The 16,812-nt window shown below is 47.6% G+C and overlaps 1 protein-coding gene across 3 annotated transcripts in view; it reads left to right on the top strand.

Moving 5' to 3' along the window:
- UCK1 (uridine-cytidine kinase 1) overlaps nucleotides 1-16,807 on the top strand; it is a 31,065-nt gene extending 14,258 nt beyond the window's left edge. Inside the window, exons 1-8 of one of the 3 annotated variants that reach the window (XM_039506989.1) lie at nucleotides 7,055-7,160; nucleotides 7,948-8,119; nucleotides 11,193-11,352; nucleotides 13,242-13,338; nucleotides 13,568-13,710; nucleotides 13,817-13,911; nucleotides 15,195-15,243; nucleotides 15,575-16,805. In XM_039506989.1, coding sequence (XP_039362923.1) covers nucleotides 11,214-11,352; nucleotides 13,242-13,338; nucleotides 13,568-13,710; nucleotides 13,817-13,911; nucleotides 15,195-15,243; nucleotides 15,575-15,762 — 711 coding nt within the window. In that variant the 5' untranslated portion in view covers nucleotides 7,055-7,160; nucleotides 7,948-8,119; nucleotides 11,193-11,213 and the 3' untranslated portion in view covers nucleotides 15,763-16,805. Of the gene's footprint in view, nucleotides 1-7,014; nucleotides 7,161-7,947; nucleotides 8,120-11,192; nucleotides 11,353-13,241; nucleotides 13,339-13,567; nucleotides 13,711-13,816; nucleotides 13,912-15,194; nucleotides 15,244-15,574 lie in introns of those variants that run through there. The other 2 variants (XM_039506988.1, XM_039506990.1) reach the window with 2 other exon arrangements.
- Nucleotides 16,808-16,812: the final 5 nt, after the last annotated feature.

Raw genomic sequence — 16,812 nt, 5'->3', positions numbered from 1 at the left:
AAATCAGCCGTAAGAGAATATTAGCAAATGAATGGATTCAGCAAGAGAAGGGTTAAAATAGAGCCAAAGAAAAAAGACAGATCTAATATCTTGTGTTGTAGCCTCTCCTTGTTCGCAGGGGAGGGGACTATTGTCTGTCGTGGGCTCGATCCTGCAAACCCTTGTGCATGTGACATCAGTAACTTTACTGACTCGTCAATCCCAGTGACTCCTATGGGACTACTCACCAAAGTAAAGTTACTCACGTGTGCGTTTGCAGGACTGTAATCTCTTTGGGACAGGAGCCTGTCCTTTACATTTGTAAAGTGCTCACCTGGCGTGGAGCCTTGTATAACATCACGATACAGATCCCCACAACTAGTAAATATTTGGGGCGTGCACTGGGGAGAATCTGTTAGTTTCCAAGTGGCAGCTGTCAATGAACAAACATGAGATGAACTTGTCTTCTCTCTTCACTGAGCACAGTAGAGTATTTGGGGATCACGTGGCCTCTAGGAGCCACCATCTTTAATTTCCAGGCAGCCCTCGCTGAACTGCAGCCACCTCTGGGGTGGAACACAGCAATGCTATCTGGATGGCAGTTGTGGCCGAGCTGGCATGGGTGGACACTGATTTGGGGACCGTGTAGAGTTGGAGGAGCTCCTCTTCCAACCCCAGACAAGCAGAGATGCTTGAAACTTTTCAAATGAAGTTCATTTTGTCACAAATGGCTTTTTTGTTGCAAAAATATTTTTTTTTATGAAAAGTTGCCTGTTGTTTTTTTTCCCCACAAAAAAAATCTCACCTTCCCCGCAGCATTTCATCCATTAGAACATTTTACCAGAACCTGGCGTTCTCTAAAGATTCGGTGATGTCTCCAGTAAAAGGGCTGCAGAGAGCAAAACTTGGGAAATTGTAAAGGGGGAAGGAGACCCAAACTGGATCTGTTTCAATCCCTTTGAAGTTAAAACAACTTTGTAACTTCTCGTGAAAATGTCTTGTCCGGCTCTAAGCAGCAGCGGTCATTATATTGCTCCCTTGGGGGGACAGGAGGCTCGAGTCCTGGTCTCCACACAGCTTTTGTGCTGGTATAACTGTGTGATTTGTTATGGATATAGTTATATTGGTGCAGGCTCTGATGTGAAAAGCAGTACAACTTGGGCGAGTAGCTGAGCTCTCAGGAATCTAAGGCTGTGTTTACACTAGGAGCACTGTTGTATTACACCAGCAAAGCTCTTCTAGCTGGACACAGCTATGCCGGCACTTTGCACTAGTATAGTAACGTGAGTGAGCAGTTTTGTCAGTGTAACTATGTCTACACTCCAGATTTCTGTCACCTCGGCTATGTCGGTCAGGAATCGCATCTCCTCATGCCGCTGGCCAACAGAGCTGTGCCAGCAGAAGTCTGTCCTTTCCCTCCCTCAGTCTGCTTTGTTGGGCAGTTATTTCTGCTGCTATACCTGGGCTGTGGCACAATTGCAGTGCTGGCTTCAGTCTGTATCCCTCTCTCCTGGGAATCATTAACTCCAAATGATGGTGGTTCATTAGCAACGGTCTCTTTGGAACTAGGACAGGCCAGGAGGGTAGCCCAGGTACCAGTGTCAGGTGCATCAGCCTGGTCTAAAACTAAATTCCTTTCCATGTTCCTGATGCCTCTTACCCTCCTGTACTTGCTGCTGGCTCTGTCTTTGGTGCAGCAGGGGGCACCAATCAGCCTTAAATCCCTACTCCTTGCCCTGTTTGCCTTTCAAACACTTCCCCTTGCTAAGCTTGTCTGTGCTGCCACCCTGCTAACTCCTGGGTCAAGATGAAGATGTGTTTACAGAGAGACCTAGGACTGGATTTGCAAGAGGTGCTGAAGTAGGGGCAGTACCAGCATATCAGGAAGTGCTGAAGATCATGAACAAGGCAAGAGGATGTGGGGGTGAGAGACAGGACTGGGATGGCCAAAGATGATGTAGCCACTGGCAGCTCCACAACTTCCATGGAAAGTTGAATGTATGTTAATTTTTCCAGTAGCAGTCTCAGTGCAGCTGATTCACTTGCTCTGATGATTATTTCCTAATGTGCTCTTTAGGAATTGAGTTCTGTGGATTATTAATTTTCACTTTAAAGTCAGGGCTGAGTCAGAGTCACTGGTACTTCCCCGTAAGGGTCAGGTGTGTCTGGAACAGGCCAGCAGCCACTCTGGTTTGGCTTTGAGTTTGAATTGTGTTTTGCACTCATATCTGGGTTCTCTTTAAAATGTTCTCCGAGGGTTGTCGTAGTGTGGCTGTTTTCTACAGACACCCTTTCTTGCTGACAGCTAATCTGGATGATCGTGGGCTGTTGGCAGCCGCTAGATGGTAGTGTGCTGTGACACAGGGGCATATCCAGGGACAGAGCCACCATGTTACATGACCACGTCCCTTACTGTGTAATGTGAGTGGGTCAAGCTGAAGGTGATGTGCAGTGCAGTATTAAACCTCCTTCTCTTTCCTCTGAAAAATAGAGACCTCCTGTAATCCCGATGCAGAGCCGCAGGAGTTAGAGGCATTGCTTGGTTAAAATACCTTAGCATGATAAAAAGGCCTTTATTAGACTAGAATATATACATGAAAGAGGATTTCCATGGCAGTTTCTATAAACACTTCTGGCTGTTTCTTTATTTCTGTGGCTGCAAAGGGTGCCGTTGTCTGATTCAAAGGGGGTGTGGCCTTTTTTCCTGAGATTTCATCAGACTGCAAAGAATTAATGAGGACCCAGGAAATGCAGCCCCCCTTTGTGATGGCGAAACAATCAAAGAGCTCCACAGTTATCAGTTAAATGGTCTGTGTTAATTTAAGAGCATTTAAAACAATTTCCCATCTAAGCAAAATCTTCAGCAGAATTTACCTTATGTCGGATTTGAAAATCTCTGATTTCCTATTAATCCCAATGGTGACTGCGTTTCCCATATCACCCTGTTACTGGATTGTTAACATTTTTCTCTGGGTGTAAATAGTTTAATGATTACATCCAACACATTTTTAAGTTTGACTGATTTATTTCTCTTTGTAGTGCTTAGAGTATGTGCCCTGCCTCCAGTTTCTGTGAGAAGGGTTTTAGAGAGTAAGATAGACCTGGACTCCAACTTTCCTACCGGATTTATGCTTGACCATTAACACTAGTCCCACCGAGGGGCAGAACTGGGTTATTACCCTGCAATTTCTTTTGCATTTCTCATGGTTCCTAATCCACTTCTTGCCTTGTCCACCCCAATTTGTTCATATAATTGGTGGGTTTTGCTACGCTGTCCCTTGGTTGCACTTCTCATCTATAAATGTGGCCCATACTTGAACCGGGCCTTTCTGGGTCTCTGTGACGCATTTGTTCCATTATGTTGTTAATAAAATCTTTGGGTTTTGAGTCTGTCTTTAGAGACAGGTTCCTGTGAAATTGCCTGGATGATGTTCTGAGGGGAATGGGGCACTGACCCAGCTGCCTTCCAAGATATTCCCTTCCAGTTTTTTTGCTTTGAGACAAAGCCGTACCACTTCAGGGAAATGGCCAGCATGGAAAGTAATATTTGCCTAGCCTAAAAAAGCCCTTTGGAGTTTTCAGGACTTTGATTTTACATGGCAAACAGACGATTCTTTCTCCTTATCCTTACAGTGAACGCCAAGTTTCCGCCTTTCTCTGTCACACGTGATCTTGTCTAAAAATTCCTCCCACGACTGCTCTGTTCCTGTTTGCCATCTATTTTCTAGTTCTCTGATAGTGTTTATCTTCTGATACTGGTTTCCCTACAATCTGTTGTCTGTTTCTACTATGTAGAGAACACTCCTGCATTGTAGATAGCCTGGTAATAGTGTAGATTGATAGTCAGATTTCAGAGGGGACCATTAGGACCATCTAGTATGACCTCCTGCATAACACGGGCCAGAGAATTTTGCCAGTTGATGCTTGCATCAAGACTGTAACTTCTGGTTGAGCTGCAGCATCGTGATGTGAAGACTTCAAGTAACAAAGAATCCACCACAACCCATGGTTGTTCCAGAGCTTAAGGACCCTCACTGTAAAAACTTGTACCTTATTTCTAGTCTGAGTTTTTCTTGCTTCTAGCCATTGAATCTTGCTATGCCTTTGTCTGCTAAATTACTGAGGTCTCTACTATCCGCTTACTCAAGAGTTTAACAATCCTCATATATCTACATGAGTTGGGGGAGGGGAGAGACCCTCTGACAGATGTCTGGCCAGTGAGTTTTGAAGGGTCTTGGCCTTGTTTCTGGTAGGCAGGTATAAAAAAAATAGCAATACTTACCATTGGCATGTTGACCCCTTTGTTGGGAGCCTCAGCAGAGAGGACAGCGACTGAAAGCACTGTGGAGAGTGATTGTCCCTCTAAATTCCACCCATGCTACACCTGCTCTAGGGGAAAGAGGCTTTTACTCTCCAGTAGTGTCAAGCTGGCATCTTTTAGCAGCTCTGTTCTCACGCAGGTCCTGGTCCAAAGCCCACTGAAATCAACGGGAGCCTTTCAGTTGACTTCAGTGGGTTTTGGGTAAGGGAGAAAACTGAACAGCAAGCTCCCAAAACATGTCCCTTTCCCAGTCTTCGGGAGCTAAAAGCCAGAGCAGCTGCTGCCAAGAACTATTAAAAGCAGCAGTGAGCTGGCAAACTGGGGGGGTGCATAAAACAGGAGGAGAGAGGCTGGAAACCTTTACAAATAAAATTACCTCAGTTAAGAAAGTAGAAAGCCTGATTCCCCTGCTACAGGCTGCCCTGAACCTGCCCCTGAGGTGTGTCTAGAGCCCCACTCTGCCACCACTTACTCAGGAATTTGTTTTTTAAAAAAACAAAAGAAAATAAAATATGAATTAACATTAATTTTCACTAGTTTCACTTTTTGGAGACAAACAGGAGACTGGAAACTCTGTTTGGCCTTTGCTAAGTGCTTCTGAAAGGTGCAGCCAGACTGACTGGAAAAGGAATCTGCCAGCTTCTTTCAGAAGTGAAATCCTCAACATAAAGGAGAGGCCGTGCAGACTTCTTTAGGCTGAAAGTAAAACTGAACTGCTGCCAGGGAAATTGCTGTAGGCTTCTGACTTTTGTAACCTCCTTCCCCCCAAAGCAGGAAGAAAATAAGGGCTCTTGTCTACACCTGGAGAATTGCTGAAAATGTACAGCCCTCTTTATATTAATGTAATTCACAACAGCGTCACTGCATTGATGCTCCCCCTTTGTCTGTATCCATCTGTTCTCTCTTGTCTTAGATGGTAAGCTCCCCGGGGCAGGGACCCAGCACCTAGCACAGTGCGGTCCTGGTCCATAACGGGGGTTTCTAGGCACTATAGTAAATGTAGACCTGCTGCATTTGTATAAAGTGGGGCGTACACCAGTTATTTACTGGAAAATTAGTGGAGTTAAACCCTGCTTTGCATCAGTGCAGCCTGTGTCTCTTCATCCGAACTTTGTATCCGTGTACTACCTGGATTACCCATCTGATAGAGCCCCTTAACGTACATCGCTGTATTTTATTGCTGCCAAATTTTCTACTGTTGACCAGCCCACGGAAGGGAAAGTCAGCCAAAGAAAGAGGGTCAGGAAAAAATTCTATATTAGCATTTCTTTGTCAAAGTATCATGCATTTTTTGGATGACAGATCCAAGGTGGCTGCCTTTTTTACACTACATTGAATTTGTTCTGCAACCTTTCATCCAAAGTGCAAAGCATTACGTGTGCTGAATAGCATTTTGGATGAAATATGCAATACACCTCTACCCCGATATAACACGAATTCGGATAGAACGCGGTAAAGCAGCGCTGCAGGGCTGCACACTCCTGCAGATCAAAGCAAGTTTGATATAACGCGGTGTCACCCATAATGCGGTAAGTTTTTTTGGCTCCTGAGGACAGAGTTCTGTCGGGGTAGAGGTGTATGTAAAAGTAGCTTGTTGTAATGAAAGAAAACAGTGCAGCTTTGCACTTAACACGTTTTGCTCTTACACATGGCCTCTTTCCAATGTGTAAGAGCCCATTGTGAAATGTAGGCTATGCAAGTAGGACATGGTATATAACAGTAGTGCATTGTGCTTGGATCTCATTGTGCTTTTGCTGAAAGTGCAGAAGGGTGTTGTCATAATTATTTGTGAGGAGGGCGAGTGGCAGTGTTAAAGGTACAGTCATTAGCACAGGGAGTGGGGGGCATGATATATATGTGCAACCTTTCAAGACCACCCGTGGGGGAGCTCCCAGCTGCTTCCACCTTTTAATATAATATACATGATGGAATCTCTTTCCCTGGTAAATCCAGCGGGGATCTCTAAATGCTGGTGTACTGATTAGAGCTGGCCTGGGAAGTCCCTTCCCGTGAAAAAGTTCACCTTTTTTTAATGTTTCTTCTTGAATTGGGGTGAAAAGTCAAAACTACATCATTTTCTTGCAGGAAGAGATATATAGAAAAAATCCTGTTCAGGAGGATTGAAAGGGAATTTTCCAGCTTTCCAGCTGCCCCTGCCCCCTGTCAGTGAGAAACTGCAATTGGGAAGAGCCTTCCAGCCTACGGCCCCTAGGCTTCGGCTGCTGGAGCTGAGGGAGTAGGGTGACCACATGTCCCAATATTGGGGGCTTTGTCTTATAGAAGAGCCTGTTACCCCCAGTCCTGCTTGTTCACACTGGCTATCTGGTCACCCTCGGGCGGGACGGGAGGCTGAGCACCGGGCAGTTCTCACGGTGATTTTCATGACACACAATTAGGGTTGGGGTTTGTTTTTTTTTTTTTGGCAAAATGGCAGGTGTCCCATGGAAAACGATTTTAGGAAAGGGGCGGTTTCCGTCTGCAAAACCATTGCCCGGACCTGCTCCCGGCTCCCCCCCCCCCCCGGTTTGTGACGCTCCCCCTGTTAACATGTCCCCCCATAGCCCAAGTCTCTCGCTCCTCACGCCCTGTCCAGCTGGTGTCTCATCACAGGGGCTGCAGAGCCGAGTGCGCAGGCCTAAACGCTGCAGCCGCAGCGACTTCAGCTCCCAGCCTGCCTCACGCCTGTCCGGCGGCTCTGCTAGCGGGCAGCGCGGCGCAGTGGCTGCTGGGAGTTGTAGTCCCCCTGGGGCAGTGGCGAGTCATGGCTTCGGCGGGCAGCAGCCTCGGCGGGGGGGAGGCCGAGCGACCGCACCCCAGGCCCTTCCTGATCGGGGTGAGCGGAGGCACCGCCAGCGGCAAGGTAGGAGCCGCCCCCGGGGCTGCGCCGGGCCCGGGGATCCCATGGGTGAGATGAGTGTGGCCGGTCTCAGCTCAGCCCCGGTCCATACAGCGCTGCAGGGGGGGTGCTCAGCCTCCGCCCCGCAGAGCTCCCTGTGCACCCTCCCCCGGTCCATACAGCTCAGCCGGGGGTGCTCAGCCTCCGCCCCGCAGAGCTCCTTGTGCACCCTCCCCCGGTCCATACAGCGCTGCAGGGGGTGCTCAGCCTCCGCCCCGCAGAGCTCCCTGTGCACCCTCCCCCGGTCCATACAGCGCTGCAGGGGGGTGCTCAGCCTCCGCCCCGCAGAGCTCCCTGTGCACCCTCCCCCGGTCCATACAGCACTGCAGGGGGGTGCTCAGCCTCCGCCCCGCAGAGCTCCCTGTGCACCCTCCCCCGGTCCATACAGCACTGCAGCGGGGTGCTCAGCCTCCGCCCGCAGAGCTCCCTGTGCACCTCCCCGGTCCATACAGCACTGCAGGGGGGTGCTCAGCCTCCGCCCCGCAGAGCTCCTTGTGCACCCTCCCCCGGTCCATACAGCGCTGCAGGGGGTGCTGGCCTCCCCACCCACCGGGGTGCATGTCTAGGTGCTGGGGACACCTGTCGAGGTGAAGGCCCCTACGTGGGTGGGTGTTTTGGGCTGTGTCTATAGGGGGCCCCACATCAGTTTGCAGCATGGTGGGTCCCTGTCTACGGAACGGGTACCCCTGCTGTGATGATTTTGTGGGGGGAGGGTTTGGGTGCCATTCGTGTGTCTCATTCCGGTTCCTAGACTCCCACGTGAAAGGAGTTTGTTCGGTCTCATCTCTGGTGGTTGTGGATAGATCAGCCTCTCGAGGCAGCAGCGGAGAACCAGGCCTCCTGGGGTCTATCCCCAGCACCGTCACCATCTTGTGTGACTTTGGGCAAGTCACTTCACCCATCTCTGTTCCCCAATCTACCAGGTTAGCAGGATACTGACCTACCTCGCTGGGAGACTGACCTGATATTTGTAAAGTACATTGCCTCCAAAGTAGCATCAGTATTATTATTATTATTAGGGACCAGACCATACACCTACTTCCCTTCACCATCTGAGTGATGCTGGCTAGCACACACGGCTCACTCTCCTGGGGCTCAAACACATGGCAAAACGTGGGACAAAGACTCAAAATGAGACATGAGAAAAGGGCAGGTGCTTTAAAGGACACAGGCGTCCATACGTCAGCAGCAGTTTTCTTCTCCCTTGGCGCAGTTGCATGAGGCAACATTTCTGTCATCAGTGATTTACCATGATAAAAGTGAGCACACACCAAACCTGGAGGTAAACAGGGATCTAAAATGAAGTGCAGTTCTCATAGCAAGACCAGCAAACTCCCAAGTGGGTTGGAACCAAAAGCCTTAGAGAAAGAGCCTCCCACACGCCCACCAATCTCTCACTCTGATTGCTTGTCCATGCGTAATCTTTATTTTGCAGTAACCTTGTCCTGGGAGAAGAGATGTTTGTTGGGGAGCCTGGGGGATGGTTTGTGTAAAAGGTAGAGGTTTGCCTAACAGGAGATGAGAGCAAAGTGCAGGTTCCTTCCACAACACAAATATTGACCCAGCCCAACTCCAGAGCTGACCCCCCCTTTGATCTAGGGCGATGGAGGGAGCTGAGGAAAAGCCAGTCTTTGTTTGGCCTCTGTGGGTCTGACTACACTGCAGCTGGGAGCAACCTCCCAGCCCCGTTGGACAGACGCATGGTGGCTCAGGCTAGCCGCCTGAGTCCAAGCCCCACCAATCAGACCCCCCAAGGAGGGGGTCTGAGCTCAGGGCACTAGCTTGCGCTGCCATGTCCACACCGCTCTTGTTAGCGCACTAGCGTGAGCAGACCTAGCATGAGTCTGTGGCCCCAGGCTGGGAGGCTTGCTCTCAGCTGCACTTCAGCCCTACTCTGTGTGGTGCGCCCACTCTCTGAGAAATGGTGTTTTAGTTAGGGCACGAGCCAATGATAAATGTTATGTCTGAGAACCCTTTTCCCAGCTCTTTTCAATGTACACAACCTATTCCAGGCACTTTTTTGTTGGGCTGTCAGCACATGCTTTCTGCAGAGAAACTAAGTTGCCAAGGAGGGAATGTCAGCTTCAGTGGGGAGGCAGAATGATCTAGTGGTTGGAGTAAGGGCCTTGGAAGCTAGAAACAACCACCTCGCAGATAGTTCTCTGAAAACATTGGCTCAAGGTGCAGCGGCAGTCAAAAAAGCTAGCAGAATGTTAGGGACCTTGAGGAAAGGGCTAGAAAATATCGTATTGCCTCTGTATAAATTCATGGTATGCCCACACCTTGAATACTGTGTGCAGGTCTGGCTGCCCCATCTCAAAAAAGATACATAATTGGAAAACGCACAGAGAAGGGCAACAAAAATGATTAAGGGTGTGGCATAGATCCATACCAGGAGAGATTAAAAGACTCGGCCTGTTCAGCTTGGAAAAGAGACGGTTAAGAGGGGATATGATAGAGGTCTAATAAATCATGAATGGTGGAGAGAAAGTGAATCGGGAAGTGTTATTTACCGCTTCACGTAACAGAGGAATCAGGGGTTATCCAATTAAACTAATAGGTAGCAGGTTTAAAACAAATGTAAGGAAGTACTTCCTTACACAGTGCAATCAATCTGTGCAACTTGTTGCCAAGGGATGTTGTACAAGCCAAAAGTGTAACTGGGTTCAGAAAAGAATTAGATAAGTTCATGGCAGGTAGATTCATCAACAGCTATTAGCCCAAATGGTGACGGATACAACCGCATGCTCTGGGTGTCCCTAAACCTCTGAGTGCTAGAATCTGGGATTGGACAATGGGATGGATCACTGGATAATTGCTCTGTGCACACTTCTGAAGCACCTGGCACTGGCTACTGTCGGAAGATGGGCTACTGGGCTAGATGGACCACTGGTCTGTGGCCATTCCTGTGTTCTTAAACTGAACCTTGGTTCTAGTCCATGTTCTGTTGCTGGTTACTTAATCTCTCTGTGCCTCAGGTTTGCTGTTTGTAAAATGGGAATATCTTATAAACCTTCCCCCAGCCTTCAGGTAGGCAGATGTGATGAAGAAATGTTTGTACAGCATTTCTGGCGAGAAGGTGCTCTAGCATTACAAAGTAGCCTTGTGTATCAGATCATAGAATATTAGGGTTGGAAGGGACCTCAGGAGGTCATCTAGTCCAACTGCCTGCTCAAAGCAGCACCAATCCCTAAATGGCCCCCTCAAGGATTGAACTCACAACTCTGGGTTTAACAGAGCTCAAACCACAGAGCTATCCCTCCCCCCTATACCTAAGAAACCTGGAAAATGAGTGATAGGCAACTTAGCCTCCAGGGGAAGGACAGCTCAGTGGTTTGAGCATTGGCCTGCTAAACTCAGGGTTGTGAGTTCAATCCTTGAGAGCGTCACTTAGGGATCTTGGGGCAAAATCAGTAGTTGGTCCTGCTGCAAGCAAGGAGCTGGACTTGATGACCTTTCAGGGGCCCTTCCAGCTCTATGAGATAGGTATATATTTATATATCTCTCTCTATAGCAAAATTGAGCCTTCCCAGCACAGTGAGTAATAGGGTTGGAATTAGATTTGTGAACAGAACCTTCCTTGAGATGGTTGCCATGGCTCTGCTCACCTAAAACTGTATCTTAGGTCAGTTCCACTCCATAATCTGTGCCCCCATGAATCCATTCTTCTGTCCCATGTCCCCAGCTGCTTCTTGCAGCAGGTTGTATCCACACCTCCCCTCTTTAAAGCTCACTACAGCCTGGTGGATGAGTTTTGAATTAGGCAGGAGAGCAGGTATAATGAAGTGCTTAAAGCACAGGAGTGGGTTCTGTCCCTGGCTCTGACATGTGTTGGGGGGGCCCACTTAACCTCTGCCTTGTTTTGTCCGCTATAAAATAAGGATGGTCATTACCCACCACCTCCCAGGACTGCTGTGAAGTTGAATGCTGGTGAAGCCCTGATAGAAAGTGCGGCAGAGGGTGGTTGTTTGTGACTGACTGCTTGTTGTTCCACAGTCCACAGTATGTGAGAAAATCATGGAGCTCCTGGGACAAAATGAGGTGGATCATCACCAACGAAAGCTCATCATTCTGAGCCAGGACAGGTTCTACAAGGTCCTCACTGCAGACCAAAAAGCCAAGGCATTGAAGGGACAGTACAACTTTGATCACCCAGGTAAAGTTTTAAAGAGCTCCCCGCCCCACTTCATGTTTGCCTTCGGGGAAGGGAGGAAGTGCATATGGGGAAGGACATTGATGGAAGATTGTCATGGAAGGACAAAATAGCTACTGCTCTTTGCTAGGAGTAAATACCTCAACGCTCCTCCCTGTGAACACCATAGTGGGTGTGCATGGTGCTTTCCATGCAAATAAAAAGACCAGTCCCTGCCTCTGCGCCCTTACAGTCTCATCAGTCATTGCCTTCTGTTCTGCCACAGCTCTGTAAGTGCTGTTTGGTCTTTCCAGTGTGGTAGCACCAAGAATCAGAGCTTCCCGCAACCTATTGCAAGACATTTGCTGTGCTGGGAGGGAGCCAATTCTAAAGGCAAGTGTTTCCTCTGGGCACATTAGTTGTAAGAGCCAGCAGAAACTGATGCTTCATTTAAGCATAATGAGAAGACCCCCTCCCCCCTATTCCAGTGGGAAATCGCAGTGTTCCTAAGGGGTGGCCTTCCTGCAGCTCTGATGAGAGGTGGGGTTCAGTGCATAGAGCACAGCACTAGGATGCAAAGTCTGTCCCTAGCTCTACCACTGCCTTTCTGGCAAGTTACTACTCTCTTAGAATCATAGATTATTAGTGTTGGAAGGGACCTCAGGAGATCATTTAGTCCAACCTCCTGCTCAAAGCAGGACCAATCCCAAAATGGCCCCCTTAAGGATTGAACTCACAACCCTGGGTTTAGCAAGCTAATGCTCAAACCGCTGAGCTATCTCTTATTACTGTAGCCCTCTCAGCCCATCATGGACCATGACCCCATTGTGCTAGGTGCTGTACAAACGTGGAATAGACAGTCCCTGTCCCGAAGGGTTTACATACTTCAGTCATCTGAAACGAGACGCAAGTCTGACTTGGTGCACGGTTTAATTATTGTTTGTAAGGGCTTTGAACAGGCACAATGGAAAGTATTGAACACCCCCAAATCTAGGTATTTGGGTTCCTGTACCTCAACCCCACCCAAGTGAAAGGCAGGGAGAACTGCAGTGGCAGTTAAAAGGGAAGAAAGAACAAAATTAATTAATTTCTAACTGAGTTCTTAGAAAACCTGTACAGTAGCCTCATGTTGTGATTGGTGCGTGTTGTTGCTGGAGCGAGATGCCATCATACTGTTGCTTTAGGAGTTAGTCTAATGCTGTAGGTCTGCGGAACATTAACGCTAACATGATGCTCAATCACCTCCTGGTTTCCAGCTGCTAAAAAGAAGCTAAAAACACATCAGATACTTTCCTAATATATGGCTTTTCTATGTAAGCAACAGCTGTCCTTGCCCTAGCGATGTTACGTGATTGCAAATGGGAGACATTCCCTGCAGTCCATCCTGGACAAAAGTGGGAAGGACACCTGCTGTAGATTAAGCAGCACTGCTCACTCTTTTCAAAGGCAGGACAAATGTATAAGGCTTTCCACACTGTAATTCTGTTTTGGTTTATGTTAACTTAACATTTTTTTGAATTAGCTAGAAATGCAAAAAATGTAAGATTTGGCTTTTCTTGGTCCTTTCCCTTGCTGATCTGTGGTTGCCATGTCCATCTGTAAACTACCAGGCAGTCTAGATGGCAGCTTTCATGTCTGTTTGGATTAGTCCTCATGTCTGTGTCTAAGACACTTTGTACCTGGATGCAGTGATTACACTGGGGTTATGCTACAGTTTTCCTTTAACATTACTTAGGGGTTGGATTGCTGTAGCTAGAAAAGAATAAGCCAGGAATACCCCCCCCCTTCCGGGGTCTGGTAATGTCAGACAGAGGACTGTTAGTAGACTTAAATCCTTCAGTACCAGAAAAGACTGGCAATATTTTGGTCATAACAGCATCTGGGCCTTGTCTCTTTATTCCTTCATTTTGCAGGTGCTTTTGATAATGATTTGATGCACACAACCCTGAAAAATATTGTGGAGGGAAAAACTGTAGAGGTGCCGACCTATGATTTTGTAACCCATTCCAGGTAAGTCTCAGTTCGTGACATCTTCCACACTGTGCTTGGCAGAGTCAGTGTGAGCTGCCCTGTCTCCCTGGCCCACCCTAGCTGAATGTGTGTGGTCTTGTTACAGAGGGCTGGAGGGTGCAAGAAGAGGTGGGACTGGGTTAGCTGTGTTTAAGGAAATGGAACTGCATGTTAGCATTCAGTGTTGAAAGCCACTTTGTTTGAGACTTTGTGCATATATCCTTGACAGGTTGGCAGAGACAACAGTGGTCTATCCTGCAGATGTGGTTCTTTTTGAGGGGATCCTTGTATTCTATAACCAAGATATTCGGGACATGTTCCATCTCCGACTCTTCGTTGACACAGACTCTGATGTCCGGCTGTCCCGCAGAGGTAATACCCTGGGCTTCTGCTCCATTATCGGCCACCTGCTTGCCTTGTGGCAATCATCTATGCATACGATAAAATTCACTGCCCCTTGTTTTTCCCCCTGCCCCAGTTCTTCGAGATATGAAGCGCGGGAGGGACCTAGAGCAGATCCTGACTCAGTACACAACCTTCGTCAAACCTGCCTTTGAGGAGTTCTGCTTGCCGGTACCAAGTTTTTCTTGTTTAAAATCAGACACGTTTTAAGGGACTGGAGAGGCAGTGAAGGCCAAGTGATGGTTATTTATACTGTAGGTGAAGACGTGAGACTAAGGCCCATCTGAGTGGTAGAAACCACCCAAATCAAATGTGTTTGGAGCAAAAAGTAATGTTTAATGAAGATCCTATTGTTCAGATTTAATCTTTGCATAAAATTCCCAGTAGTTTAACCCCTGGCAGTTAGTTCTAGATATTAAAGAAACTATTGAGCCATCCAGCCTGTCTCCCTTTCATTGCAGACAACACAACAATTTGGCGTAGCTGAGTTTGGCTCAGATGTGAGGTCCTACCCAGCATGCCATGAATTGGAATGTTGGAACCTTCCCAAAGTGTGGGCGCTGTTGTGCTATTTATACATCTTTGTAACACAGGGGCTATGCTGAGCGACTCAGTGGGAATGGTTTAGGAGATAAAAACATGTCTGGTGCACCTGGGATGTCCTCTTTGGGTGTGTGCCATCTCTCTTCCCGGCTTCTCACCAGCGCTGCCCTGTCAGGGTTGTTTTCCAGGATGCAGTGGGTATTACAAGCAGTGGGTATTTACAGTGCTATCTGAATGGTTTCTTTTCTCACTGATTACTGCCATGGATATTCTGGCTGACATGCCCAGCCTTTCCCCTATGTAACAGAGTGGCAGTTGACTTGGAACACTGCACTATGACCTAGGGGCAATGCTCCCCTTCCCTCCTGCATGTAATTGTACAGGAGAGGAGGAGGCTGCCAGTTTGGTGACCATGTAAATAAATTAACTTGTTAGTGCTTGCAGAATGCAAAACAATTTTTGCTTCGCTCTAGCAGGAGGTCTGTATTGGTTTTTAACTTAAATCCTATAAGTAAGTGCAGTAGCAAGATCAGCATCCCTACTAGGAACTGCCTTTTTATAAAAAGCAGAGGGTTTGGAAGGATCAATTCAGCACACAAACAGATTTACAAGGAGCTTGTGGTGTTCTGATTGGAGCCAATTCTAACTGGATTGACCTGCTCTTGTTGCAGTGAGTCAGGCTATGCTGAAAAAAAGAGTAACAGCAGCTTCCGGTCACAGTAGTAGTATGAGAGGAGAGGAATACCTTGAGTGCTTTTAGTATAGAGGGAACTGTCCCATCACAGCTACAGAATTCAGGAACATTCAGTTGACCAAACAGACTTTTAGATAATGTTTTCACCTCTTAGCTCAGAGAGCCGAGAAGCTACAATAGTGAAAAGCCAAGCCTTACTGTTGTTTCTGATTTGCAGACAAAGAAGTATGCTGATGTGATTATTCCTCGTGGAGTTGACAATATGGGTAAGGCTGTTTACTGCTTTAATTGAACTCTGCACATGAAGTCAGATCCCCAAATTCTCCTACTGAACACTGTTGTACAGTGGAGGGGGCAGTGCTTAGAAACTGACAAGGATTATCCCTGACTTTGTTTGAATCAGGACCATAGGTTTTAGCATTATGTTGTTGGGATCTGGCTCCAAATGCAAGCCGCACCATTGTGATGAAGAGTAGCTGGTTCACACATTGACTCAGACTGGGCTGTTTGTTAGAGACACCCGCTCAAAAAAAAAGTGGAACAAAGAGCTCAGCCAACAACTTGCATGCGTCAGATACTTACTCTTCTTTTTCGCAGTTGCTATAAACCTCATTGTGCAGCACATCCAGGACATTTTGAATGGCGACATCTGCAAGTGGCAGAGAGGGGCGATGAATGGGCATGGCCGGACATACAAGCGATCGTTCCCTGAGCAAGCAGAGGGCAGCACCATGCTGGCAGCTGGCAAACGATCTCATCTGGAGTCCAGCAGCCGTCCCCACTAACCAGCTGGGGGGCTGAAGAAGTTGCCTCTGTTCCAGACCAACCTTTTTAACAAACTGGTTTGTGACATGCCCATAGCAAGTTAGGGGCAGATTCAAGAGGGTTGTGTGTGTGTCTTCTCACAGAGGAGAGGAAGGAGCTGGATTATTGACCCAGGACCTGGTGTTAGATGGCATTGTTGGCTGAAATCCCCCTAGGAATTAAATCTAGTGGGGCACAAGATCATTGATCTCCCCTCATGGTGCTTTTCCTTAGCAGCATGGTTGGCTGCCAGGAAAAAACATCTCTTTGCTCCAAGTGAGACGCAGCAAAGAGCCTTGTTTTTAAACAAGCAGGTACAGGGCCCAACTGCCCCCTGAGATTTCCCTTCTCCACAGATCCAGCATTGCCATGGACAGAAGGGCCACAGTTCACCCTTGTGTGGGGAAAAGGACTGACCTCTACTGTTGTGCCAATAATGAGAAGTCTGTTTTACTCAGGGCTGAGCAAAATTAGGCTTCTCTTGGGCAACAGGCAATTTACAAAGGAGCAGTGGGGCTCCACCTTCCAGTTGAGGTGTTTTGTCACTAACTACACTCTCTGTAGCATAGACTTTAGTTTTTGTGCCCAAAGCATAACTAGGTGGAGTGCCTCATGACAGGAAGGCTGCACCCAAGTCAGAGTCTGCTGGGCCGAATTCATTTGCAGACATGGTTTATAGTTCTCATTCCTTCCCCAAAGCCACGTTAAAGCTCAGAGTGCTGTGGCACATCCTAAAATGAGCAGAAGGAAGGCTGAAAACTTAATGTGAAATCCCAGGCTCTAGCTTAGTGCTCCCTCTCTCATTCCAAACACCAGTTGGTACCTCCTGTCTATCATGTATAGTCTGTAAATGCAGGCTTAAGCCTAGCAGGAAGAATTGGTTATGGTTGAAGATGAACTTTTTTCATCTCTTATAAAAGCAAAGCCTGGCTCAAGTGGTTGTGCTGCTTTGATTAATAAACCCATGAAAAAACAACAGCCACATGGATGTAACCATTTTATATAAATGTATTTTCTCACCCCCCCCCCCC

This window comes from Mauremys reevesii, linkage group 19 (assembly GCF_016161935.1).
Source record: "Mauremys reevesii isolate NIE-2019 linkage group 19, ASM1616193v1, whole genome shotgun sequence".
NCBI lineage: Eukaryota > Metazoa > Chordata > Testudines > Geoemydidae > Mauremys > Mauremys reevesii.
This window is presented reverse-complemented; position numbering and strand designations above follow the sequence as displayed.